The 27,399-nt window shown below is 40.1% G+C and overlaps 1 protein-coding gene across 1 annotated transcript; it reads left to right on the top strand.

The window, feature by feature from the left end:
- Positions 1–7,109: 7,109 nt before the first annotated feature.
- Positions 7,110–26,489, top strand: AQP1 (aquaporin 1 (Colton blood group)). The gene is made up of 4 exons (XM_010185924.1): positions 7,110–7,598; positions 24,043–24,207; positions 24,574–24,654; positions 26,189–26,489. The coding sequence occupies exons 1-4, from the start codon at positions 7,209–7,211 to the stop codon at positions 26,366–26,368; spliced, it is 816 nt and encodes a 271-aa protein (XP_010184226.1). The 5' UTR covers positions 7,110–7,208; the 3' UTR covers positions 26,369–26,489.
- Positions 26,490–27,399: the final 910 nt, after the last annotated feature.

Raw genomic sequence — 27,399 nt, 5'->3', positions numbered from 1 at the left:
CTGGACATGTAGGAAAGACTAAGTAACGTCCCGAGATGCTTCATTTACTTTAAAGTTCTGCCACAGCGTTGTGTAAGGTACACGTGTCCTGCCTGTGGTTGCTTTGTTTTACTGCTTTATTTCTGCAGTCTGTATTAAGATGGTGAGTTACTTTGCTGCTGCAATGTGATCTCAAATGGATTTGACAAGTCCAGCTGACGCGACACAGACTGCTGTGAGATAAAGTTGACAAAGTTCACTTCAAGGCTTTTTCCTGGTTGGGAAGTAAGTCGCAATTTTCACCTCAAGGTCTCCCTTTTATTTTCATATCAGCTCAACATCCAGTGCCCTATAACACTTGGCAGTTAAAAGAAATTCACTATTATACAGAAGTCTCAGAAGTTGAATCAGCACCTCGGACTGTGCCAAAGACGAGCTGTGAGTGCGAGCAGTTAGGCCATGGTGAAACAGAGCATAGAGCATACAGCAACGAAGAAATCTGGATAACAAAGCTCATAGAAATAACATTTTAATAGACTCACTCTAAACAAATGTCAAAACAACAAAATAATCAGCATTTCTCCAGTGGAGCTTTGCAGGTTATGACAGTAGAAGATTGGACCTGATTTGTCCTGCACATTAAAAAACAAAGCGAACTGCTATCCATACTGAAAACTTTCCTATAGCAATAACAACGGTTTATTCACCTCCTGTGTTTGTAATGAACTATCAAGGCTTTCATTAGCACAGTCACTGGTGTGTCATGCCCGGTATTCCTGGCAGAGTTGCTATTTTATGTAACACAATGAGCAGGGCAAGAAAAAAGAAAAAAAAATTGGTCAACCTCCCAGTGATGCCCTGGGCACAGGAAACTCAAAAGGACAATTGTTGCTAAATATATTAGCTTAGAAAAAAAGAATAAATTGGAATTTAACCCTCAGTGTGGTGGCACTTTCTAGGATTGCTGGAGAAACCAACCATTTCACAAGACAACTGTGTTTAAATAACACATGTAAGCAAAGATTTGTTTGAAGAAAGACTTAAGATTTTCTCTCGTTCCATGGCAAGGGATTCATACCCTCTTTCTTATAGAAACTGCTTGCTCTTAAAGTGTGTTGACATTCACTTATATTAACATCCATTGCTACTCTAAGAGGGAGATTGGTTGGTATAATAATGCTGCTGCTAAGATTTCTCTTTCCATTCTAAGCTTGGGGAGTAGAAATGCCTATTTTGGAAGACTCCTTCAGACAAAAGATGATCCTGATGAGAGCCAGATTTTCTGTACCCCTTCTCTAGCACCACAGGCTGTGTGTCAGGAAAGCAGGCAGTGGTACAGACTTCATGGTCCATAATGCTACCTCCTTTGCAGAGACGCTGCTGTCAACTTGGCGGTACAAGAGAAAAAGGGTGAAAGAAACGTCTGGCTCCTGGTGCAGGCTGATTTAGCAGTTGTCTGGGAAATTCCCCCTTCTGTCCCAGTTGGAAGACAGTAATCTTTATTTCATGTCCCAGAAGTGTCAAAAAAGGGTAAAAGCAATCCTTTCAGTGACATGGTTGGCAGCTCTACTGCTCTCATGGCCATAGAATTGGGGTTTCCAGAGAAAAGTAAGTGCTGACTGTGGAGTTAGCCAGTCTCGACAGCCTAAATAGATGTCTAAATGGAGCCAACAGAGTGTAGATGTCTGAAATTGAGGACTGTGATCACATCCTGAAAATGCACACACTATGCATTCACTAAGAGGCAGACAAAGGACATCAGCTCACTTGGAGCCATTTTAATGGTAGATACCTAAAATTAGAGGAGATAAATGCCACCCTTATGGCTCTGTTGTACTTGTGATGAAAAATTGTGCTGTATTAGCACATTTATCACTGCATTGTAATCTTTTCAGGAAGGGCAGTAGGGTCTTTCACTCTCAGAGGAGACCACAACTTGAAATGAAATTGGAAGCAAACTCTCTGAGAACATTTGTGAGTGATTTTTATCCTCAGATGCATTCAATATCCTCTTCAAAAGAAAGCAAGTTTTTAATCATCATCTCTATCTATCTGAACTAAATTGATCATTGATGTAAACCAGTTTGCCTATGTGGATGTTGAATTTCATTCATGTATTCATGCAGTCACAGATTTTGTAGCATCGTACATTCATTGATAAACTTTTCTCTTCTATTGTCTTAGTATAGACAGGAGGGAAATAATGAAAGAAAAAATAAAATGAAGGGCAGAATCAGGGAAGTGCTGTAGTAAGGAAGCCCACATATCCTTATGTAGTGAAGATTAAAATTAAAAAAAAAGAAAATCAGTCAAAAGATAATTATGTTAACTAGATGAACATGGAGGAATGTACAACCTTTTATTTCCTAAGAAAATGAAAAATTTGATCAATCTTTAGAACCTGCTTTGATTTCACTGAATCATGAAATACCCAAATGAAAATTATTCATGTGAAATTTATGCCTTTCAATATTGCTCATTACAGAATGACACACCATCTCAGCTCCCACCCCAGCAAGTGATTCATGTGGTTGATAAATAACATAAATAACTACTGATCCTTCTGGATGAGTTTCTGAGAATTCAGGTTCAACCTCACAAAGGGATTTAAGTGTCCAGCTCCATAAGAAGATATTACAGGCTCTGAATTTACCATACAGGGAAAAAAGTCAGCTGAGTAGCTATGGAGGAATTTTTCAGTAGTCGGCATATGGAGCAAGTGGGTGCTTAGACTGGCTGATGGCAAATGCTAAAGAGGAGGATGCGTCTGTTATCTTCTATCTTTCCTGGATTTGGGATCATTAAGCCAAGGATTCAGTCTAAAACCCCTCCCTGTTCTTGGACACCTTACTGATGCTGTCGGGTGTCAATTGTGCTCAGGCACCTCTCTTGCAGAGAAATTCCCAAGTGTCTTTACATTGTCTCAACTGCAACCTTGTAGTTTTCCCGTTAGAAAATTGGACAGGTTCTTCTTATAGTCAAAAAGTGAACCAAGACCAGGAAACAGCTCCTGAATATTGATATAAATTTTTTTAAACTAGTAGTGATACTTTTACAGGAAACCCCACACCTGAACTCCAACTTTCTGTAAGAACAGCACTGAACAGAATACATGGGAAAACATTGTCATTCCAGGTGTCTTTCCTAAGATGTTGGGGTGTGAATAAATGGATCCTCTAGGTCTTCTCTGCTGCATGGCTTGGCTTTTTACCGTGGTGGTGAGAAAGTCAGTGATGCCTCAGAGGGGTTAAATTCTATGGGCAGAAAGTAGGAATCGCTGTTGTCTCTGAAACTGTGAGTAATATAGTTTTGTTACCAATCATCACTTGTCTTCTAAAAGATTTGGCTAGAAGGGTCACAGGATAACTAATTCTTCTCAAGAGAAGAATAATTTAAATTTGCTGAAGTTCCCCTGGTTCCTCCAACCATTTGTTCGCTGGACCAACTTCTATACACTCTGCCTTTTGATGTTGACTGTTCCTTCACCTAAGTGGAAAATTCCCAGAGAAGTCATGTTAGCCAAGACCATATTTGTAGTCGCTGGCATTAGTTTCTTGTTCAAATAGTAGAGAGATTCTGGGCAATTTGACACATGGGAGCACAGAACAAACCCTACCACTTAACCAACAAGTACATTTGTTTTCGGACTGAAATGTTAAATGAGGACTGTGCTACAGCGCTTCAAAACTTGACTTGTTTCAGACCAAAAAAAATGAACTGGCCCTGGGATCTTGGCAATTAAATATCCAGTACTGTGAACTTGATTTTTCACTCAACTGTCTCTACTGTAACCAGATTAGAGAATTGTTGAGAGTACACTGGTTTAAACCATCTGTGAAGAATCACCTCTCAGCTCAAAAGCCACTTTTTCACTTTTGCTCCCATCAGATAAGTTCTTCATTGCCTGTCATAAACACTTACATAAGGTTGACAATCATCTCTCTCTATTTCTAGATGCATAATTCCAGAAAAACCAAACCCCACCTTCCAGTGTGATTTGGTGCATAATATAAAACCATGCCAAGAAAACCAGTCTGCAGAAAAACCTAGCTTATTTGATATTTAGGACACTGGAATTTGCCATTTTTTGGTTCATGGTGATTTATGGGTACTGGGTATAGAGGCCTCGGATCACTTGGCCAAGTGCAGCGGTGTTTGCCATCAACCTGAGTAAAGTGCGATGGAGCTGATTTTGTGGAAAAGTGACATGATGAGCTGGGCACCAATTAGGTCTGCATTGTGGGCGACCTTTCTGAAGATGTTCAGCTGACGTGCTGCTGCTCCACTCACACCTTCTTTCTCCCCTTTCCTCATTATGCTTATACTGTTGATCGAATTTGTCCAATCTGCCAATTTCTTCTACCTCTTGTGCAGAATATTTGTTCTTTTATTGTCATCTCCTGACGTTTCCCCACTTGGTGATTCTTCTACACACAGAACAAGGCTGTCCCTGCTGTCTCTCTTTGAGCAGCACTGAAGGCATGGGGTCTCTGGGTATCATCACCATAACAACACAGCAGGGGTGATCATGATTTTAACCATATCAGTCTGTAGATGGGTAAGAACGGCTAATAGCTCCACACATCTCTTTTAGATGTGTATTTTACCTGTTTATATGTAATAGGTTTTGCCTTTAATTTTTCAGTTGATTTTTTTTTGTTGGTTTCTTTTTTTTCTGTCTGCATGATAATTTTATTGATTTATTGCCTTCTAGTGGCATCTAGTTCAAAAATGAGAGGTGGCAACTCCCAGGATTAATATATAAGTGTGCTAATTATCTTTCAATGGGGGTGACCAACATTCTGCTCTCAAGGCATGTTTAATTATGCCAAGGCTGTTTCACTGGTCAGACTAAAGGTCTTGCTAACCTGGTACCCTGTCTCTGGCACAGGCCAGTCGGGGTAGCTGGTAGAAATCAGGGAACCATTTTGCAATACTTCTCCAGCCTATTATCCTGGCTTCTAGAAGTTTTCCTCTGAGGGATACCTTCTCACATTATCAGTACTGGTACAGGAGTTGTTTGGTCATCTAGGTCCTAATTGTAGGAAGAAATGAGTAAAGAGGGAATTTCCTGTGTACACAACTGAATACCTAGGCAGCTCCCTCCCACAGGTGCCAATCTGGGACACATGGAAACTCCTGTAAACTATTCATAGAGCTCTGCTTTCCCGTTTCCTGAGATGTGTGGTATGTGCCCTGTGTCTTGGGCATCTGCTTGGTAGGACCAAAGAAGTTGGTCACTTTTGGTCTTCAAGGCTCAGAGAATGTTTGCACTAAATAAAAAGTTTCACTGAACAGAGTATAACTAGCATTGACTGTATCTTATATTACAGATTGCACCACCTACCATGTTTGGCTAAATCTGATCTTTGATTTGTCTGTCAAATTATTCCTCATTGAAGTCCCACTGTAATTAGAAAGGTAAACCCAATAATTAATTTGTTCCCATTGCTTTGCTTTTTCCTTTTTTTCCACTGGTACATTTCAGTTGTGTAAGTGTATTATAAAACAGAAGGAAATAAAATTGGTTATATGGAAAATCAAGAACATCTGATGTCTAGAAAGAAAAAGTCTGGAGACATCTGGATTTTTATTTAATCAGTCTTCTGCTTTGTATCTGAATCATTTTTTGAGAGCCAAATATATTTTAAAAACCCTTCTTGACTGCTTAATGCTATCCAGGTGTGTATTTGATTTTATCTTCATATTGACATATTGTTCAAGTAAAAAAGCCTTGAATTAATTTAAGTACAATTTAGAAGTTGACACTAGTACATCAAAGTAAGAAGAGGAAGAAAAAAGAGGAGGTGGAGAAGTAAGCTGATTTTAAATACCCATCTTTCAAGACTTGTGCCTGGGGAGTCAGTTTCTGTCTCTGGATCAGATTTTGCGTAGTTCGAAGTAAGCGCAGATCCCCAGGTTTAAAGAAGAAGGCACCACCAGCTGTTAAAGCAGGCAGAGATCCGATAACACAGGGGTTAATCTGAGGCATGTATACACGTCCTGCTGTGATATAACCAGAGTCAGTTCGACCTTTTGCTCCAAAAGACACTCTGGCACTGCCGAGGGATTCATTTTGTCTGCAAAATCAAGCATGTAATTTCCCTTCTTCCTCGCTGTCCCCCTCTGTCTCCATCTCCGGCTGGTCCTGTGGCTCAGCGGCAGCAGCCAGGCTCCCTGGTGACAGCTAGGACAGCCACCCTTAGCAATCAGCATCAGAGACGCTTTCAACACAGGACAGGGGCTAGGAAGCCCCGAATTGGCTTTTTTCCTGCCGGTCAGGAGGAGTGCAGGAGAGCAAGCCTGGCAAAACACTGAGATATATCTGTGCTTGATAGAAAAAAACTGGAGAAATTAAGTAAACTTTGAAAAATTTTTAAAAACCCACCTAAACAGCACCAAATCATCTGCCCCTTACCATCCAAAATGCATCCATGTAAAGCTTCCAGCTTACTTGCAGCGTTGTGTCAGATTTGCATAGTGGTCATGGAGATTAAAACTGATCTCTACCTTTCACCAGTTAACACCAGTGTGTGTGAGCCTGTGTAAATACAGGCGTCTGTCTGTACAGCCGTCAAACTTGGCATCTGAAACAAGTCCAAGCCTCCACAGAGCCGGCAGAAGAGACATTTCTACCTAATTTCAAATGAAACGGAGGCACCCAAGTCTCGAGAGTGTGGATTTAATTGCCAGTTTTATTTACTACTTTCAGATGTCATCTGCTGCTGGTGAAGCTAAGCGTGGATAACTTACCAGCCTGCACCAGATAACTGCTTTTTGTTTCAGTCCAGCTCAAGGCAGAAACCCCATGAAAGTTTTCGCTCCAATCCATGTGCTGAATGGTGATCCGGGAGGTAAAGAAGTGAGGGTAAAATTCCTGAGGGACTCCTAAAGACTTTTCGAAGGATTTTAAAAAGCCTCTTAAAAACGGCAGCAGAGATCGAACGCTGTTAAGGGAGGGGAAAGAAAAAAAAAGGGAGAAAAAAAACTTTGGCAGGCATGCAGTGTCTTACATCAATCTAGCAGTCAGCATCTATGTAGATGTTCTTTCCTCCTTTTGTGCAACACCCCTTCCCTCCTACAGACCACCCAAAGCCCTATAAATAATCCAAGGACTGCATTTTTCCTCCAGATTTCACTTCAGACTTCGAAGGAAAAGTATCAGGCAAGGGAAGGGAGAGAGGGAGAAGGGAAAGTGAGGAGAGGGGAGAGAGAAAAAGAGAGGAAAGATGGCTAGTGAATACAAAAAGAAAATGTTCTGGAGGGCAGTGGTGGCTGAGTTCCTTGCCATGACCCTTTTTATTTTTATCAGCATCGGCTCGGCTCTGGGCTTTAGCTTCCCAGTGGTGGGTAACAAAACATCCACGAGGTCTCAGGACAATGTGAAGGTCTCGCTGGCTTTTGGGTTATCCATCGCTACCATGGCACAAAGCGTGGGCCACATCAGTGGTGCACACCTGAACCCAGCTGTGACCCTGGGCCTCCTGCTGAGCTGCCAGATCAGCATCTTTAAGGCGATCATGTACATCATTGCCCAGTGCCTTGGGGCAATTGTGGCCACAGCTATTCTGTCGGGAGTCACCTCCTCTCTCCCCAACAACCTCCTGGGGCTCAACTCTGTAAGTAGAAACTTTTAATTACTTCTTTTTGGTTTTGGGGCTTATTTTTTTGGAGTAACAGCTGTAATCCACTATAGAAGTGGGGAGTGTGTGGTGGTGATGCTGGTGGTGATGGTGACCTCAGGTAGCCAATTGCTTATTGTAGCAGGGGATTGAGTCCTGACTGATACCAGGGTGAATTGATGTCGTAAGGATGGTCCTTCCTCCCTAGTCCCTTTCTGGAGCTTTAGGATGTTGTGGTCATGATCAGTTTTGTTTATGTTAAGTTTTGTACATTGCTGAAAGGTACCTTTTGACATCAAATTAACATTGAAATCACTGGCAGCTCCATGTTTGAGTCCTTTTCGTGGCTTTGAAGGTCTCAGTTAATACACTGATTAATGTGCATATACCAGTGCTGTTTTTGTTTGTGTTATTGTGGTTCAATATCTAATTAATGATTTGTATAACCTGATGATGTCTGCAATGAAAACCTATGGGAACAGTGAGAGAGATGTGTAGTGAGAGAAACCCTGCCACCATAGGTGTGAGCATTACCTGTTGCATTTGGCAAAGTGCTCAGGTCCTGCCTGTCACGGAATCCCACTTTCAGTGTGTTCCTCCTCTTGCTGTGCAAAAATTGGAAAACCCCTGACTTCTCAAATGTAGACTGGAGAAAGATGTGAGGCAGCTACAATTAACTGGGAAGCAGGTTTTAGCCCCCTACCAGCCAGGGGCTCACAGCCATTGACTATCAAGCTGCATATAAACTGCCTGGCCACAACTTCTCCTCCTCAAAATGTTGACATTTTACTGTGTTGTTGTACCATAACTGGAGCAAAAAGGGTAGATAAACTTTCAAACGTGAAATCATCCCACTGTCAGAGGCAGTCCTACAGCCACAGCAGTACACAGAGGACTATAAATGGAAATACCCTTCTAGTCAACTTACTTCACCAGATCCTGTTAAGAACAAGTATTTCACATCTTTCCTATGGTCCTTTTCTTGCAGAAAATTCCTGACTGAAGTTTGCTTATTTATACCCATTTGAAGTCGCAGGGATATTTGAGAAAGAAAGTTGCAAATACAGTATCACTTCAGAAATCATTCTGGCAAAAGAGGAAAAAAGAATCAAAAAAATAAATTAACAAATAAAGTAATGTTTTTACATGCTGTAGCACTGCAGCTAATTCAAAAAATGAGGCATTTTTTTTGCAAACATAATAAAATCTGATATTAAGAAGGTGATTCCTGAGCAGCTTAGTGTCATCTATACTCATGTTACTCTGTGGGCTGACTACTTGCCTCCCTGGAGCCTGCTGCCCAGAGGTATTCCATCATGTCACTGTTTTGGAAATTTTGATGGGATAATCCAAAACATTCTGGGGAAGAAGAGCAAACCATTTTATTAACTCCAGAAGTCTCTGACTGTGTGCGTGATATGTGATCTTTTCCTCTGAAACCACTGGCAGAGGGAACTGCTCAACCACAGGGGACAGGGTATCTGCCCAAGTGGTTTCCTCGAGAGGTCCAACTGCCATTAAACTCAGGAGGTCTGGTTTCAGTAGCACTTGTGTTTGGTCTTCCCCTATTGCTTGCCACAAAATGCTCACAGCTGGCTCCTTCCTCTATCCAAAAGCCCTGAAACTGTCCATTTGAAAAAGGGATGTAGAAGATCATTCCAGGCTGTTCTTCCTTCTCAGTCAGTAACAGTCCAAGCTGCAAAGATCTAACTGGGAGCACATCAGAGAAGAAAAGAGCCTATGGGGACAAATGGAAAGATCAAGAAAGATAAGTGCAATCACTGATTTTAGGAAGCTTAGGAGACTACTTCATGAGTCTCAAAAACTGCATGTTAGGATGGAAGTCTTATTCCCCCTCCAGGAACACCTCTGAAATACAATCAAATAGTTTTCAAGGCCATCAAACGCACTGTAGGCAAAAACAGATAGTGCAAGTCTCCATCATGACTATTTTACAAATCTGGTAACACTTTCTGTGCACAAGTTAATGGATAAAATTATTCCTAACCACTGTGAAAAGTCCTGGTCTCAGTGCTTGTTGTTGTCAAATACTCAGTATTTGTTTGTTTGTTTGTTTGTTTGTTTGAATTGTATTTTCTCTTTCACATCCAGTTATAAAGGTTCTGGCTGGAGGATCAGTGGGAGGACCTCCCAGGGGATGGGGAGGGCAGCAGCTGTTTTCCTCCCTTGAAAGAATAAACTAGAGGGGAAGGCATATCCATTCAATTCCCACTGAGAAGCTGGGACTGTCTGGGGAGGGGAGGGTTGGAGGGTTGAGGGGGGAACTGGATCTGACTCTGTCTTTGAGCAGAGCCGATCACCACGGGGCGTATCCTGAAACCACAGCCCAGCACCAAGAGCACGCTGCCTCCTTTGACAAATAGATGATAAGGAGGTTTGCTTTTATGTCATGCTCTTTAACCTGAGGACAAGGAGGGGAGGGACAGAGCGGGCATCCCTGCCAGCTGCTTTATCTTCCTGCCCTTCTTGTGGAAAACAAGGTGCACATTCACTCTAGCGAAAAAGAATAGAAAGAAAGGGAATGCTGTTTGTTTGTCGAGGCTGGGAAGAGGGCTTGGATGTGCATGACTGTGTCCTCTGCTCTGGCCCTCTTGTGCTCTTGGAGGGCTGTTTTTTACAGGAAAGTTGAGGTGGGAGCAGTTTAATGGAGCCAGGGGCTATCCAGTGTCCCCAGTGGATACTGGGTGGGACTGCATATTTGAGCTTGGATTTATCCTGCCCAGCTGTAGGTCTTGCACTGAGGGGCCAAGTCAGGAACACATTTCCACAGATTCCTCTCCAGTTTACAGAGGAACAGTTCAAGAGAGGTACTTCAGCCTTCAGATCCCTTGAATTGTCCTCCAGAGACAGCCAGCTCTTCTTTGGCATGATGAGGCTTCAGGCTTGGGACCTTCTGTTAATTACCCGAAATAAAATGGGCTGAATCTATGACTTTCTCATTGCCCAAAAGGAAAAAGGGAAACATAAGCAAATGAAGCACAAAAACCAGCCATGGTAGGTGCAAGGCTGAGAGAAGAAAGGGAGAATGAAAAAGCAGGAAAGTCCTTTAACTTATTCGATATTGAGGTCTGTTTTATACTAAAACAAGCAAAACAGTCACATCTGAAGAGTTCGATCCAAACTTTACTCAAGTGACTGGAAATATCTTTAGTTATTTTGACTGGTTCTGAATAAGACATTCTAGACAATATTCAGAGAAGTATTTAAATTACTGAATCTTTTTAAGACACTTAACTTCCCTTATAGGTTTTAGTAGTGGTGTGGGTGCCAAAATAATAAACTTCAAGAACTGGAAAAGCTGAAAGAGGAGTATGCAGCGTGTTTGTTCTAAAAATGTAAATATTTTTCCTTACATAATCTTCTGTCCTTTTTTTTGGCAAGTAGATTACTGCATGTTACAAATTTCCATTAGGTAAAACTGTAAGAATAGAGAATACCTAATCCAAAATGCACCCATCTGCCAGCATAGCTGGCTATTGTCTAGTGAGAACAGATCTGTATTTTGGATAACGGAAGCAACTATTCATCATGGGCAATTAATGACCAACAAAGAGCTCAAGCAGGAAAGGCGGGTGAGAGGACTCTTCTGTACTGTAAGGTAACACAATATTTGTGGTACAGCAATGATTATATTGAGAACTTTTGCCAAGCTTTTAAAAACATGCTGAGAAAATATCTTTAGCTCTTTTTTTTTTTTTAATGGTTAAAATAATCAGAGCTTGCGAAAAATGCAGACAGTGCTTTACATTTAATAATTTCTGTATTTTGGCATACTGAGAAGAGTATCAGGAAATGTGTCCTCTAAGTCTTGGGGCTACAATTTCAAAACTATTTGAAAAGTCTACCTTGAAGTTTATAAAAAAAGATATTTTTTAAAAAGTTACAAGTGGCTCAAAAAGTGTAGGCAAGGAAAACAGACTTGAAGGTAGCGTTGCTAAGGGTAGATAAAGAGAAAAGAAAAACAACCAAGAATAACAAATAGAAGGACTTGGTTTTAAAAAACAATCAGTGGAGTGGAAAATGTTGTTTGTGCAACTGAAGAACTTTCTGGAAAAGTGAGATCTGTGGTCAAGGCATTCAGAGGTCTGGAGCATTTTCTTAAGGCAGGTGAATAGTCATATAGGTACCACTCCTGGACCATGGAAAGTCATCTGCTTTTGAAATCCCTTTTGGATTTCCAGTGTGAATGACTGTGTCTCTGCCACTGCTGCTCAGCAGAGCATCCCCAAGGCTGGATCAGCTGTGGCCGAATTGTTACACATAAGGATGCAATGCCCTTTGGTGGCAAACACACAGTGTCCAACTCCAAATTCTTTCTCAAAGTCAGGGAGAAAAGGGCCTTTTGCTATCCTTAATACTTCATCTCAGGGCAGTATCTGCTGCTTTGAGACACCTTCCACCCTCACCACAGAATCACAGAATCACAGAATCACAGAACGTTAGGGATTGGAAGGGACCTCAAAAGATCATCTAGTCCAATCCCCCTGCCGGAGCAGGAACACCTAGATGAGGTTGCACAGGAAGGCGTCCAGGCGGGTTTTGAATGTCTCCAGCGAAGGAGACTCCACAACCTCTCTGGGCAGCTTGTTCCAGTGCTCTGTCACCCTCACTGAGAAGAAGTTTCTTCTCAAATTTCAGTGGAACCTCCTGTGTTCCAGCTTGTGTCCATTACCCCTTGTCCTATCATTGTTTGTCACCGAGAAGAGCCTGGCTCCATCCTCGTGACACTCACCCTTTAAATATTAGTCATACTACAGAATGAGTACCCTTTCCATAGGTTATCCCACTTATCTGGGTTGTGGTCCAGCAGAGCAGCTTTGAACCTCTATGCTGGAGGTGGCTTTTTTTCTCTGCTCTGTATGTGTCTCCCAACTCCAGTCTTATTCTGATACTTGGTAAAGGTGAAGGCTGGATATTGGCATGTCTTCAGGAAACTGGAAAATGGGATGAAGCATACGATGTGCGGATACTTAGCCTCTGCAGATAAATCATCTTATCTGTAAGACATCAATGCTGGTGATTTTTCTCCCAGAAAATTTCTAAGGAACAGAGTGCAAACATAAAATTGTTCCTGCTCTAGGAGTTCCCTTTCATAAAGTTGAGATGTGCCATTCAGTTTTTAAACGTGTGTGTGGGTCAGAAAAGAAATTTTTTATCCTGATATGCCTCACTGGATCTTTCCCATCCTTTAGAAAGTTGCCTGAGGGGGGATCAAGGACAGGAATCACCAGACTCCTCACATTTAGTCCAAACCAGTGCACCAATGGTGGCCCTCGAACCATGGGGAGCAGGACTTCCATGGTTGGTCTTGATGACTCATTGTTTACCTTGTGATTTCCCTCTCTCTTTGTGCCCGCACCCTATGAGTCTGCTCTCCTCCAACCTCAAATTAAACAAAGTCGGGTTGAGTTGTAAGAACTTCCAAAATAAACTGAGAGCTTGACAGTGTGAGTGGACAACTCAGTAAGTGATGCTGCTTTTCCTCTGAGTCAGTATGGAAAATTGCAGATCCAGAGGTGCCGCTGGATGGACGAGACATGCAGCCCAACTCCTGACCTCTAGCGCTTGTTAAAAATCCTTGGATGGCTTTTCTCAACACAGATCATGCACTGCAACTTTCTCAAGTTTCAAGACAGTGAGCTGCATTCTCCTTGTCGCTGCACTCTGCCCTCCCTGGTTTCAATCCAATGTAGGCTTCTCCTGCCAACCTTGCCTGGGCTGGGACATCTGCGAGCTTAAGCACTCGAGCTTCTACAAGAGAACAGAAGTCACGGCATTTTTAGAGTGAACAAAATGGTTCCTGTATATGAGATTACTCTGGGATTTTTATTTCTTAACAAAGAGTGCCACAACAATAGCTCATTATTCAATTTCAATTTTGCAGCAGCAGTCTTTTATGGCATGCCAGCATTGTATTGAATCGCACCAGGCTGAGGAGGTGGAACACAGGAAAAGCACCTGCTCAAAACTGGCTGTAGCCTTGGCCGCTTTCAAATGTGTTCACACAGTGACAGCAGAAACATCTGGGCTGAGATGTAAACCTGATGGTTATCACCCATCCTCCAGGACATTTGGGGATAACAGGGTTTATAGCTCTCATCCTTATTTCATGTCTCAGAAATTATTTGTTAATTCAATTTCTATGAATATTTGCTTAGTGATTCTGGAGGTGGGTGGTTAGTAGGTGGAGAGAGGTTCTCCTCCCCCTCTACTCTGCCCTGGTGAGACCACATCTGGAATATTGTGTCCAGTTCTGGGCCCCTCAGTTCAAGAAGGACAGGGAACTGCTGGAGAGAGTCCAGCGTAGGGCTACAAAGATGATCAAGGGAGTGGAGCATCTCCCTTATGAGGAATGGCTGAGGGAGCTGGGTCTCTTTAGTTTGCAGAAGAGGAGACTGAGGGGAGATCTCATTAATGTTTATAAATATTTAAAGGGTGAGTGTCACGAGGATGGAGCCAGGCTCTTCTTGGTGACAAACAATGATAGGACAAGGGGTAATGGGCACAAGCTGGAACACAGGAGGTTCCACTGAAATTTGAGAAGAAACTTCTTCTCAGTGAGGGTGACAGAGCACTGGAACAGGCTGCCCAGAGAGGTTGTGGAGTCTCCTTCGCTGGAGACATTCAAAACCCGCCTGGACGCCTTCCTGTGCAACCTCATCTAGGTGTTCCTGCTCCAGCAGGGGGATTGGACTAGATGATCTTTTGAGGTCCCTTCCAATCCCTAACGTTCTGTGATTCTGTGATTCTGTGATATAGCCGTATCTTGAGCTTTTGGCTGAGAGCATGCACGGATGCAGCAGTGTGGCCATTTTGGGCACAAGGCAAGGCCCTCAGTGATCATCCCCCTGCACACAGGTATTTAGGTGCTAGAATAGAGTGGTTTTGGTGGTTTTATACCATGAACTGGGTCTACATGCCAAGACCAGGATCCAAGGATGGCTGGTGAATTGTCTGAAAAATGCTCTGCATGCCTCAGTTTAAAGGTCCTCTTTAAATAAAAGTGATAGAAATTGATGAAAGCCATGCACAGAGAGTAGTAAAAGAATTAATTGCAATAGAATTAAAAACATTATTAAATTGGTAGGTTGGTTAATAATGTGATTCAAATGGATTCATGGAGATATTTTTTGGAGAATGATTTTTTTTTTCCATGTTTGACCAGCTGTCAAACTAAGTAGGATTAAGTACGAAACATAAAGAAATTCATTTTGCCACCACCCTTCCTGACTTGTGAATGAACAGTTAAAATTGTTTTCCTTGCCTCTCTATGTGTTATGCCATATGTATTCTGATACTGTATGCGTATGTGTGTACACACCTCTGTGCGCACACACACCAGAGACAGACAGATTGATAGATAGAAAGATTCTGCAGGGGAGGTAAACCCAAATTTCATTTCCTAGTTCAAATTAAAAGAATATCTATTAGTGGGTGTTGATTCTAAATCAAGAACCGCCATGGCAAGAGCCACAGACTAAGAAAAATGGAAAATTCTGCAGCAAACATGAGAATGAATATTATGGGTCTCTTCTGGTAAAATTGATGCAATGGTAAAAACAACATATAAGTCACTGTAGCAGGACTTATGGACTTCAGCAGATAATTTGAACCTCCAGGTAAGCTGAGAATAGCATTTCTTTGATCAAAGAATCCGTAAAAAATGTCACTACCTGCTGTATATAGCTACTTTTAAAAGAAACTTTTTTAAAACAAGGATACTAAACCACATCACAAGTACTAAAGGAAGAAAAAATAGCCCTTGAAAAATTTCCTGTTTATCTCAAGAGGAAATTGCCTGTTTTCTTTAGTGCAGTAGAACATTTTTTGCTTATTTGTCCATTCTCTAGCTTAATTGAGAGAATTCAATAACAGAGAGATCTTTACCTCATATCACAATTGAAAATGTCAAAGAAATCTTCATTCTTAGAAAAATCTCTGTTCAAGAGTTAGGAGAACCAGATCAAAGTATTGTGCTTGTGCTCAACTTCATAGATAGCAAACTATCTGTCTGTTGTGTGGCTGTATTTCTCAGTTTCTTTATTTCCCAGTCTTTAAACAGTTGTCTGTTTATTACAAATATGTGGAGGCAGATGCACCCTTTCTCTAGTGGGCTGATGAAGTGCGTGGCATGATGAGATGTCATGGTCTGTGGCTGTGCTCCTCAATTCCTCCAGCTTAATATTAATACCAATGTTGTGTATCTATTAATGTACAACCTGATGGGAAAGCACTGCTCTTTCTGGCATCCAGAGCCAAAGCCAGTGCTGGTGTTTAACTGCTGCAACTCCACTGAAGTCAATGAGACCTGAGGCTAAGGCACAGCATTAACCTGTTAAATCAAATATACAAGACCTAAAAGGCGGACTGCAAGAAACTCTATTAACAGCAGGAGGGCAAAAATGGGTTCTGAAATCTCTGCAAGAGGTTTCCCTTTTGGCATTTGAGGACTGGAGAGGAGGAAAGAAACCCTCTGTGAACTTTCCTGGTAGAGCCCTGTGCATCCTCTATCCAGGAACTGCTAAGAGGAACCACAGAAAACTAAGCTTTTCCAGGCTCTTGGCACTAATTTTGTGCCAATTGAAGTCAACGAATGCTTTCAAAGCAGAGCTGTGGCACACGTTTCCTTACATATATACACACAACTTCTCCTGAAGTTAATTATGACTGTATTTGGACTGGGGAATTAATAGTCTTTCCTTTGATAACATTTCTTGCTTGATTAACAAAGTGGAGAACTGAAAGGGCTAGAATTGTTCCCCTAATTCCTGAAACCCATTCCACATATTCAGATCTGTTTTTATAACTCCGTGGAAATGCCAAATCTTTAATGCTCTGCACAGGACTGACTGTATGAACTACCTCAGACTTGGAAAGTCTGAAAACTTCGCAGGTTTGCTGGAGTGTTTGTCTAGAAGTATAAAATGAATAACACTTTGGAGCAATTGCCAACAACCATACTCTGAGGTTTCTACAAATCCAGGTAGTTATTCCAATAACAACATAGAAAGGAAGACTCTATTCGGCTCAAAATTCAGATGTGCTTAAAATTCCCGATTGAAAGAACATCTCCTTCTGGACTGACAATACAGGAGATCATAAATAGCCCCATGGCATAAATGAGTACTTTGAAAGTGTTATGGAAAATGAACTCTTTATTTATAATTAATTGGGTTTTGCTGGGTAAAGAAAAAAAATACAACTCCCCATTGCTCATCCTCTGAATAGAAGCTGTTTATTTCTAAGCAGTGAGATTTTTTAAAAAAATGTTTCCTCAAAGCAACTTTCCCACAGGCACATGAAAAAATAAAAGTGTAAATGAGACAAATGGTCTGTCTCTAACTAGCTGTGCGAACTGGAAGTCCTATAGAAGACCTGACTTTTACTGTCTGTTGTAGGCCTCACATGCAAACTTTACGTGCTCCGGTTTAACATAAAAGAAACCATTACTCTTCTCTTTATGGCATACCAGGCCCCTGCAGCACATAGCCCTGAGTAGTTTCTCATCAGCCTGAAGATAGGGTGGGAGGAGGGAGTTTAGTCTTGTTCCTGGAGGGTGTCTGCTATCCAAAGAATGGAAAATATGATTTGTGCTTTGGGAATTGAATGAGTCCCCTTTAGAGCTCTTAGAGCTGTATTTATAGGAAGGATAATCTAGCAGAGGACAATATGTTTTGTCCCTAGGTTCTGCTGAATGCTTCTATTGTTGATCTAGGATACGATCCAAAGCTAATTCTTTACCTCATAAGCAGCTTCTTCTGAGTGCTCCTGTTGTATAATTTTAAGTAAAACTCTTCAGATCTTTGCCTGTGTCTACTTACTAAGGAAATGAGACTTTTGTACTCACTAAAACCTTAATGCTCAAATCATGTGTATAGGAACATCCATTTCAGAGTGCTACTGCTAAATAGCAAGGAGAGAAGAGAATAACTGTAATTAAATAGCTGGGGGTGAATTCTCTGAATACATTTTGACTGTGAGTTAAAGGGAGGTTTATAGCTATGGACATCCGAGATAGACTTCCAGCAGAAGAAAGGTATATTATCAAAGTAGAAGTTATCAAGTTATTTTCATGACAGAGTTGGAGCTGAAAAAATAAGAAGAATCATACAAAATATGGTTTTGAGAGAAGTAGGGAGATTAATTTCTGATATTACATTTGAAGAACATTGCATTAAAGAACTTTGCCCAGCTAAACACTTAAATGACTGTTACCTAATACAAAGCAGCATACTTAATATCTTCAGTATGGGATGAAGAAGAAGACATGAACCATTTAAACTAATGTGAAGAGTTTTCTCTATTAAGAAAAATAAGAAAAATCAAAGAAGGGAGAGTTTAAGCTAGAAGAAGAGAACACAGCAAGACAGTGAGATACCTTTACTTGACTAGTCAGCCACTGATACAACCAGAGAAATGGATTTGGATTTTCTTGAAGAAAATGCTCAAAGTTTCCCTTTAAGAAAACAGTCTGCCATGGCAGAGATGGGCTAATGATTTGGAATGCTGAAAACATCAGTCCTGGTGCAAATATTTAGCTGTATAATTGAATTCAACACACAAGGAAAGAGATAGAAAGATATTATATATTGCAACACAACGCAAAAAGCTGGAATTTGTGTGGACAGGAGAACATAGTTCTTCTCTCAGCATGAACATTAAAATAACTTTAATAAAAGGTATTAAATTTATAGTCAATCCACAACATGCTTTTTATTATATGCCAGCCATGCTATTGCTGAGGTTTTGCGAAAGCTGCCTTACCTAGAGGAGAGCTGGGGTATGCAAAGGAGAGAAGTCCCAGCCATCAGGGATGTTATATCTGTTACTAAAGTGCTGTGGCTTAACTTGCAGTGAAGTGTTTCATAAGAATGGGGAAAATTGACATTCCCCTACTGAAAAATAGAGTTTTATATTTCTGAAGGCCTATCATTTTTCAGGAAAAATGAGAAACTAATCCTTGTTTTATGAAAGTAAACTGGACCCTAGAAGATACAATCCATGGCTCAGGATTTGTTGGATGAGATGGAGCATAGCAGCACATGAGGAAACCACCTTGCATAACAAACTGTCTTATCCATATAACGGGAAACAGGTTTGGACTTGATATACTTTTACTTCTAATGAGAAAAATATGAAGCCACTAGAGAAGTACACAGTTGGGTTTACCTTGGGCTGGTTTAATTTCCTGTCCCCATTTGTCTTCTGAAGGCAGACAACTAAAAAATATCCTGCTCTAAAAAAAAATAATACAAAGGAAAGAAAACATACCATTAATTTGCCCACATTATTGCTTGAAGCTGTGGAAGTCAGTCAGCTAATCATGGCAGCTGAGGGCACTTCTGAGAAACAGCTTTCCATAGTTCCCATCTCCTGTCTGATGTGAAGAAATGGAAGCAAAGTGACTACTACTCATTTCCTAAGACCAAAAAGCAGGTGCTCATCTCGACTAGTTACTCTCAAGGTCATGACTAAAGATTTTCCATTAATTCTACCCTCACGTTTAACCGTCCTCATTTGATTATATTACGCATCTCTAGGTTCACTCGTCAATATGGATTATACCTATGCAGAGCCTTCACAATGATTAATCCGCCAACGGGGGGCTTCACTAACTAGATATGTCACCAGATGTTTTCAGCCAAGCCACAGCAGCATCAAGGCAATTTTGTCCCAGATCTTCCCACAGGAAACTTTTCCAAGAAACTGAAGTCTCATATGATAATTCAGGTTGGAAGGGACCTCAGGTGGTTTCTAGTCCAACCTCTTGATCAAAACAGCGTCAGCACTGAATTCAAACCAGGAGTAGCAGAAGAATTACAATATAAACCTAATCTTTGAATAAGAGATAGGTATTGTACCTCATCTCTATTTCCAGTAATGCAAGACAGAGGGGTTCAGTATGCCCCAAGTGCTTCCTCAGCTTCTAACCAGTTGCAGCTAAGGAGTTCTCTGAATGAGATGCGATTTATATAAATTTACTGAATTCCAGTGGATTTTTCTTCATTGTTCAGATTCACAGTGAACCCAGGTAATATTACTGGTGGGACTCAGCTCACAGAAGGATACACCTCATTTGGGGTGTCTACACGTAGGCTTCTGCTTGTGGTCTGGTTGTTGTTACAGTCAAGCTAATGCAGCCAAAAAAGTGGTTCAGTTGATCAGATATATGTGTCTACATATAATTCTCAGCTCTTGCCAATGATGTAACCCATTTATTGGGTATGTTTTTGGTGCTTCTGTCAAAACAGTGACTTAGAAATGAAGTTTAGTGGAATGATTCATGTGAACAAAAAATAAGAAGTCTGGATTGCCTTCCTATGGTGTGGGAAACTGTATTGGAGATGAATGTGGGGTTGTGTATTTCATTTTAGTCCCTTAGAGCGCATTTGGTTCCTTAAAGCACAGAATTACTTCTTCAAGGCTCACAAGTCCAAAGCATGAAAAGGTCAGGGAGTCACTGTGCTGTTCCCTGCTCTCTGACATTTTTTCTGTTACCTTAATTGTCTTCACTTAAAATGCAGAGCATGTGGGAGTTACTGGACTGAGATAAGAAGAAGTCAGAGATATCCCCACAGGTACATCAAGGTCAAGTGCAGTGTCAGCCCTTGTACTCTGCCCACGTACCATGATGTAACCACTGGTAAACAGCCTACTGATGCAGGGAAGGAAGTCACTGCAGTGTGGGTACAGGTCACTCAAAAAAGACCTCTTTACCCCAACCCTACAGTAGAGGTGACTGTGTCTCATATTTGAAGGCATTATTCTATCTGTTAAGGATATTTAGATATTCTCAGTAGAGAATGCTAGGTGTTATGAGCACAGGTTGATTTTTGCCTTTGTTTTATTGAGAGCCTCAAATAGTCGGGTCTCTGTAGTGTACACTACTACCTCCTACTAGATTTAGATTAAGCTTTAGACAGCTGTGATATTACCAGAGGCTGAAGCTTCTGGAGTTAAGTATTCTACAAAAATTCAAGCTTTTCTTAAAAAATCTGAATAACGTATAGAAAATACAGTACAAGCAGTTCATATCGATTATGCCTACCTGGTTCTGTCAAGAGCTTAAACCAGCAGCTTCAAAAAGTGCAACAAGTTTTATATTGCGTTGTTAGCTGGGTAACACTTGCAAATCCATTGTGACTTGGTAAAATATAAATATAAATATCATAAATATACAAACACACATATATACACATATGTACATTTCAACTTGATAGAGGAAATGCACCTTCTTAGTGCCCATGTTACACTCTGGCTGGGATGTGGTTAGAGCGGTGAAGACTCAAGCTGTTCCAAGTGTTGCTGCTTCCTGGAGGGCCCAGGCTGGTGCTGTATTGATGCTATAGCTCTGGCAAGTAGGCAAATAGCAAACCTCTGTGATACTACATTTATATATGACAGATCCACAGACCACAGCAAAGCAGAACGTCCAAGGTTTGCCTCAGTTTGCCTCATTTTGGAACATGGCCCAGGGTCCTTGCTTTCACAGTGGAATCTTACATCCCTGGCAGGCTGTGTAAAATTACATGCTAGAGGAAAGCAAAAGGTTTCCTATGATATTTCCAGGTTTTCTTTGATTCCACGTAGGCCATCAATAAGTGTTGATTAGCAGGGAGAATGACCTCAAGTCACGTCAGCTGTAAGATGTGTTTTCCTGGAGGGAAAGGAAGAATATAATTTCCTCCTCTTAAAGATAAGAATTATCACATGTTTTAAAGGCTTAATTTTGTTCTTACTGTCTTTTCTCTTTTATAAAAGCCCTTCAAATGAAGGGAAAGACAGTCAGCGCTTAAAAATTTGAAATGCCAAGGCCTTTTCAAATACTAACACCAATGCATCAGACCTCATATCTAGATTCTCTGGGGTGTAACAGTTGGATTATGATAGAATAGAATTTAGTTTCTTTCCACTTTTGGGCATCTGCATAGCACTCACTTATTTGCCAATGCACTTGCCTTTTCAATTTGAACACTGTGAGATAGGACTTTCCAGAGAATTGATACTCCAGATTCTTAAAGTGATATAATACTTTTTTATACATTGAGATGCATTTAAAACTTAATTTGTTGAGAGCCACAATTCCCACTGTCTCTGCAGCCAAAACAAGTGATTGTTTTTGAAAGGGAGTGACAGAAGTGATAGGATATTAATTTGGTGATTTATCAGGAATTCAGTATGAATTTCTGTATCATGTCATTTTCACTGCCTACACACCTATATATATTTATGTCAGACTTGTATTTCTCACATGTAAGTCCTGTTGATGCTGAAGGTTTCATTAAATGATTTCAGTTTCTACTGTATTGATGCCAAGGGAACCAAAATGCCCTCTGGCATTCATCTGGAATTTCCTTCTATCTGTTGAGAAACTGTTCCTAACTCAAGGGATATCAATCCTGCTTATTAAAGAACAAGATATGAAAATATATTATTAATATTTCAGATTGGCAGGTCTTAGAAATCAATATATTTTCACTCTTTTTAAAGTAGTTAATCATATCTTGTTGAAGACACACCTGATTTTTTTTCCAGTGATTAGGCATTTGACGTTTTGCTGCTTTGTTACAGAGAATAAACAAGAAAAGTGAATAGCTAAGGTGGACAGTGAAAGAGTGCAGCTAAGTATCTTTAAGGTTTAAGGTTATTCAAATATTAGTTTTGAGGAGATTAGGGTATAAACCCACACGAACAGATTTATAGGATGATTTTGCATGGATTTATTGTTCTGGACAGGTCACAATAATATTTAATTATGTCGTTGTCATGCATGATCTAGCAATTTTTAATGCAGAGGTTATGACAGCTGGGATAACCTACCGATAGCACTATTCTTGAGTGTAAGTTTTGCAGAATTTACTTCCTGCTCTGAGCCACTCACATTCTCAGTTTCACTGGCCTGTGTCCAAACTCATTTTTCATCCTGTCCCTTCAATGTAGTTCCTTCTGCATAACACCATATTATTCAGCTCAGATACAGGCTTATCTTGTCTTAACTAAAATACCACTGAATATGGCCATTACAAGCAGAATGCAAAACTTGTTATAACATTGAAAGGTTTAGATTCACCAATTCTTGTTAAGCACAAGTTTCTAACAGTTTCTAAATATGACAGCATTTTTATTGCATGATGTTCATTTGTATGAATTACTGTGGTTTTGATATGCTCTACAGCATTTACGTTAATAAGAAACACTACTGATTTAATGATTAATAGTACGGTTGGAATATCTACATCTACCAGTGTGAGTTTTTCTAGAGAACCTGCTTTACTTCACTAGAAAATTGAAACACTTTTAGTGAAAAATGAAACATTGATTCTTTAGGATTCCTGAATTGTGGATGTTTTTTCCTGACTCCTAAAGAAATTAGGTGGGTTTCAGTTAAGCCTTGGTCTACACGTGAGTTAAGTGTATGAACTCTTGTAGTCAAATGAGATCTAACCAGTACAAAATAAAAGACAGCTGTTCAGTTGACTGTCAGATGACCACCTACATTTTGTCAGCTGAATGGATCTCATCTCCTTTGACTATGTTCATTACCTATCTGAGTTAGAGTTACACCGCCTAAACATTGGCATCTAGAGCCATTTTAGATACCTTTGGTCTTCTGTAGAACTCGTGTCACATCTACCAGTGCTACATTAACCCCATGGATATCTCAGGGTATTTCAAGTGGCATTAGAGACATATTTTCAGGCAACTGAATATATAGGAGTCTTTATATTCATGCAGAAATCTGTCCATGAGGCCAGTGTCTTGCAGAACATTGTCCACATGGAATCCTGGTTTTGAAAATTTCACACTGAATTACAGAAAATAAGTAGTGGTGGGAGAAGAAAAGATTAATGTGGCTTATCAATAGCAGACATAGGTACCTTCAAGCTACTCAGAGATATGCACCTTTCTTACTGTCCATTAGTCCCTTCCTCCTGCATGTTTACTTAGCAATTGTTGCTAAAGGCAAGCTGAGCAATGTTTACCATGACCACAGGATCTTCATTCTCAGAAGCAATGAATATGTCTCAAGGCATCACAGTTCACTTCTACGGGTAAACTATTGAAGGCAAATCTCTGGCTTATTTGTTTCTCACACGTAACCCAGTTATGTTCTCATTGTGTATAGACATTGAGTGTTCACTTTGACTGAATGCAGCAACCATACAACCATATTATATCTCCAGGAAAAGCTGGTTACACTTAGACTTGTGTACAGCAGTGAGTGATTCATAACTGATTTCTGTTCACCTTTATTTTTTTCTTTTTCTTTTTTCCTGTTAAGCAAAAGAAACCTGAGGAGAGAAATGACTGTGCAGGTCTTATTTCCTATTGAAAAAAATAGATCCTGCAAAACTCCGTCGTACTGATTGAAGTCAGGTACTAAATATCAATTGACATTTCCTTTCTTATGTCCATGCAGCTTTCAGAGGGAATAAATGCGGGCCAAGGACTGGGTATTGAAATCATTGCTACCTTCCAGCTGGTATTGTGTGTCCTCGCCACCACAGACCGGAGAAGGAACGATGTCTCAGGATCAGCACCTTTGGCCATTGGTCTCTCCGTTGCCTTGGGACATCTTCTTGCTGTAAGTCTTAGCTCTCACAGTTCATATCTGCAATGTCCCACCAAAGGATGGGGCAGAGAAGGCAGGAAGATGATGGCTTCTTCCTCTCCCACTTCAGAGACAGACCTTGTTTCTGCTGCATGCATGGCCTTTTTCTCTTGAGCCATGTGGCTGTGATAGTAAGTGATGAGATTGCACATCTGGGCAGAGTCATCTGTTTCTCTGGTGGGACAGAGCAGAGACATGGCAAAGAGTCTGTTCCCCTATATCTGAGGAAGAGTGGGTGGGACGAATGAAGCTGTGGCAAGCTGCCACTTGCCCTCCTGTATAATGAGGATGCCACATGTGCATGGGTGCCTCACCTCTGGTTCTCTTTCCATCCCTTAGATTGATTACACTGGTTGTGGAATTAACCCAGCCAGATCTCTTGGCTCAGCAGTGATTACCCACAACTTTGAAAACCACTGGGTAAGTTGAATAAATTTGTTTAGCTTACAAGAGACACGGCATATATGTCATCTATAAGATCAGAATCATTTAAGCATGTATTGTTAGCACCAAGTCAATGAGTTGCCATTTCTAGTTCATTTAACAAAAACAATCTTGTTTTGCTCCTGGCCAGCCTCAGGAGATCACAAAGTCCTCAAACTGTTTGTGTATGGAGTACACAAACTAGTACAGCAGATTTTCTTTGGTTATTTGTCTTTACGTTTATTTATTTCAAACATTTTAAAATTTAAAACATTGTTGCACAAAATCTCATTTTGGGAATTCATTCTTTAAACTGAGTTTGTAAAGTGCTACTGCTTAATCTGGTAAAACCTGATTTAGGAAGGTTCTTATGAAGGTTTATAAACTGAAATGAATCATCCAGTGTTTGGAAGCTAATAAAATATTCATCTTCTTAAAGTTAAGTGTCTACTTATGTGCTTTCATAGATAAGCACTCTGGAAACACTATAAATTTTGGATTATTCCCTGTGGTTAAATGTGGGTAAAATCAGGAACTTCATGAAAATTTACTTATTTCACTAGAGCTCAATAAAGAAAGCTAATATAAAAGCCCTGAATGAGCATGTGTTCTCAAATATTTAAAATGCAGCTTGTTCCAACTCTCCTACTCATGATCTTGTCAGCCATTTGCATAGGCATTCATGGAAATTTAGTGATAGTAAAATAGGTTATGATTTTTTTTATATATAGATGCCATTTTAATCTAAATAGTAAAACACAAAAGGAGGACATGTGGAATTTTGCCATCATCTTGTACTTAAACGCTTCTATTGGGATACTGAGGTAACTACTAATATAGTAGCTAGTATTTTCAGAAATTAATAGAAAAATTACTCTCCTTTGTAGAAAGACAGAAGGAGATAGAAGTAATAATTCATATTAAATGACTGATATTGCTGATGAAAAGAAAACATATTTTAGACTCAGGATCTCTTTGCCCATGTAAATCCTTCAAAATAATCTGTTATTTCTATTAAAATCAACCCGTCTATTAAGACTTTTATTACCTCTCCCTCTAAACTTTGCTTGCCTTATGTGATTAGATCAGTGCAATTACAATGATATAACTAGCTAAATAGTAGCTTGTAGCAAATTAAGCCCATAATTAGGTCCTCATTAAGTGTTACTTTCTAATTCACCTCTTACTGAAAGTTGGAGAATAGAATCTAATTCCCTTGTTGCTTTTAGAAATTGTATTCCCCTACCAAATCCCTCTGGAGTAACGGAGATGTTTTATCGGCAGATACTGAATTTTAAAGATCAGAAGATGACAACATAGTCACAGTTATTAATCTCTGGGTCTTTTGCCAATTCATGGTGAGAAATTCCCAGTTTTTTGTTTTGAGGCTAAGTAAATATTCAGGTGATAGACAGAAATTCTAAAGTTTTCACTATGAAGTTCATTGTAAAAATCCTTGGAGGAGTCTTTCAGAACAGCTCCAAATGCAGTAATACCTGATGTATTAACTGGGCTTGGAATTGTGTTTCAGATTTTCTGGGTTGGCCCAATCATTGGAGGAGCAAGTGCTGCCCTGATTTATGACTTCATCCTGGCTCCCAGAAGCAGCGACCTGTCCGATCGTATAAAGGTGTGGACCAGCGGCCAAGTAGAAGAGTACGATCTGGAAGGAGAGGATATGAACTCCCGAGTTGAAATGAAGCCAAAATAAAGAAGGACAACGTTAAAAAAAAAAGCACATTGGTTTCCGAAGATTTTATCAGTGTTATAGACTCTTTGTAAACCAGCAAGCAGTACTTTGTTTTTTATTTCAAGATGTTTTTCCATTTTTTGCCCCTAATCTTAATAGCATTTTTATATATGAGGTTTTTCAATGACAAAGTCTTCAGGCCAAGAAGTCATTAGACACATTTGTGTGAGCTAAATAAATTGGGCTGAAATTTAACTACTCCTTCGCCACCACCAAATTTTCTGGTATATTTAGCGTGGGTGGTTCTCCCAGCACATCACTCAGTAATGATAAGTAGTTCAAATGACCAGTCTGTTTGCTGAAGGAATGGATACCAAGGGCAGAAAATCATCTGTACCAACAATGAGGGGCTTATACCAGAAAAAATATTTATACAAACATTTAAGGCGGGTATCTAATGCTAGAAGTACATGCAAAAAGCTATCTTGAGTCATTGCCCAGAAACATCTTTTGGAAGGAAAGGACAATAAAAAACACTTGTTATGTAGAATTAACCAGATTTTTCTAAATTATTGATAATGTCTGAGAAATAGGGACAGAAAAAAAGAAGAGCAAGAATGTCCAGAGTCACAGGTTCCATCTGGATTTTCTAATGTTTAATTCTCCCTCAACCTGCATCCAACTCTTTGTGAGGAGAGAGAATATATGACAAAAAAATTATAGATATATTAATTCCTGGGAAGTAATAACTAGAAGTCAAATTGGAGAGTAGTAGTAACAAAGGCAACAAGAACAACTTGATGCCAATATCTAAACAGGTTCTGATTGTTCCTGTGACTACTCTGCTTTTGTTCATCTTACATAATTTATCTGTATGTTTTAAAACAAACCAGGAAAATAAAAGGGCTCCCTTCTTCTCAACCCCATTCTGATAGCCAGTGCTACGACATTCATGGACAATGAATGGATATACACACAGTATATTTTCTAATGAGGGACAGATACATACCTGTGTGTAAATCCACTTTGGGGGTAATTGCTTTGTTTTTATA

This window comes from Mesitornis unicolor, unplaced genomic scaffold, assembly GCF_000695765.1.
Source record: "Mesitornis unicolor isolate BGI_N332 unplaced genomic scaffold, ASM69576v1 scaffold14686, whole genome shotgun sequence".
Lineage (NCBI taxonomy): Eukaryota > Metazoa > Chordata > Aves > Mesitornithiformes > Mesitornithidae > Mesitornis > Mesitornis unicolor.
This window is presented reverse-complemented; position numbering and strand designations above follow the sequence as displayed.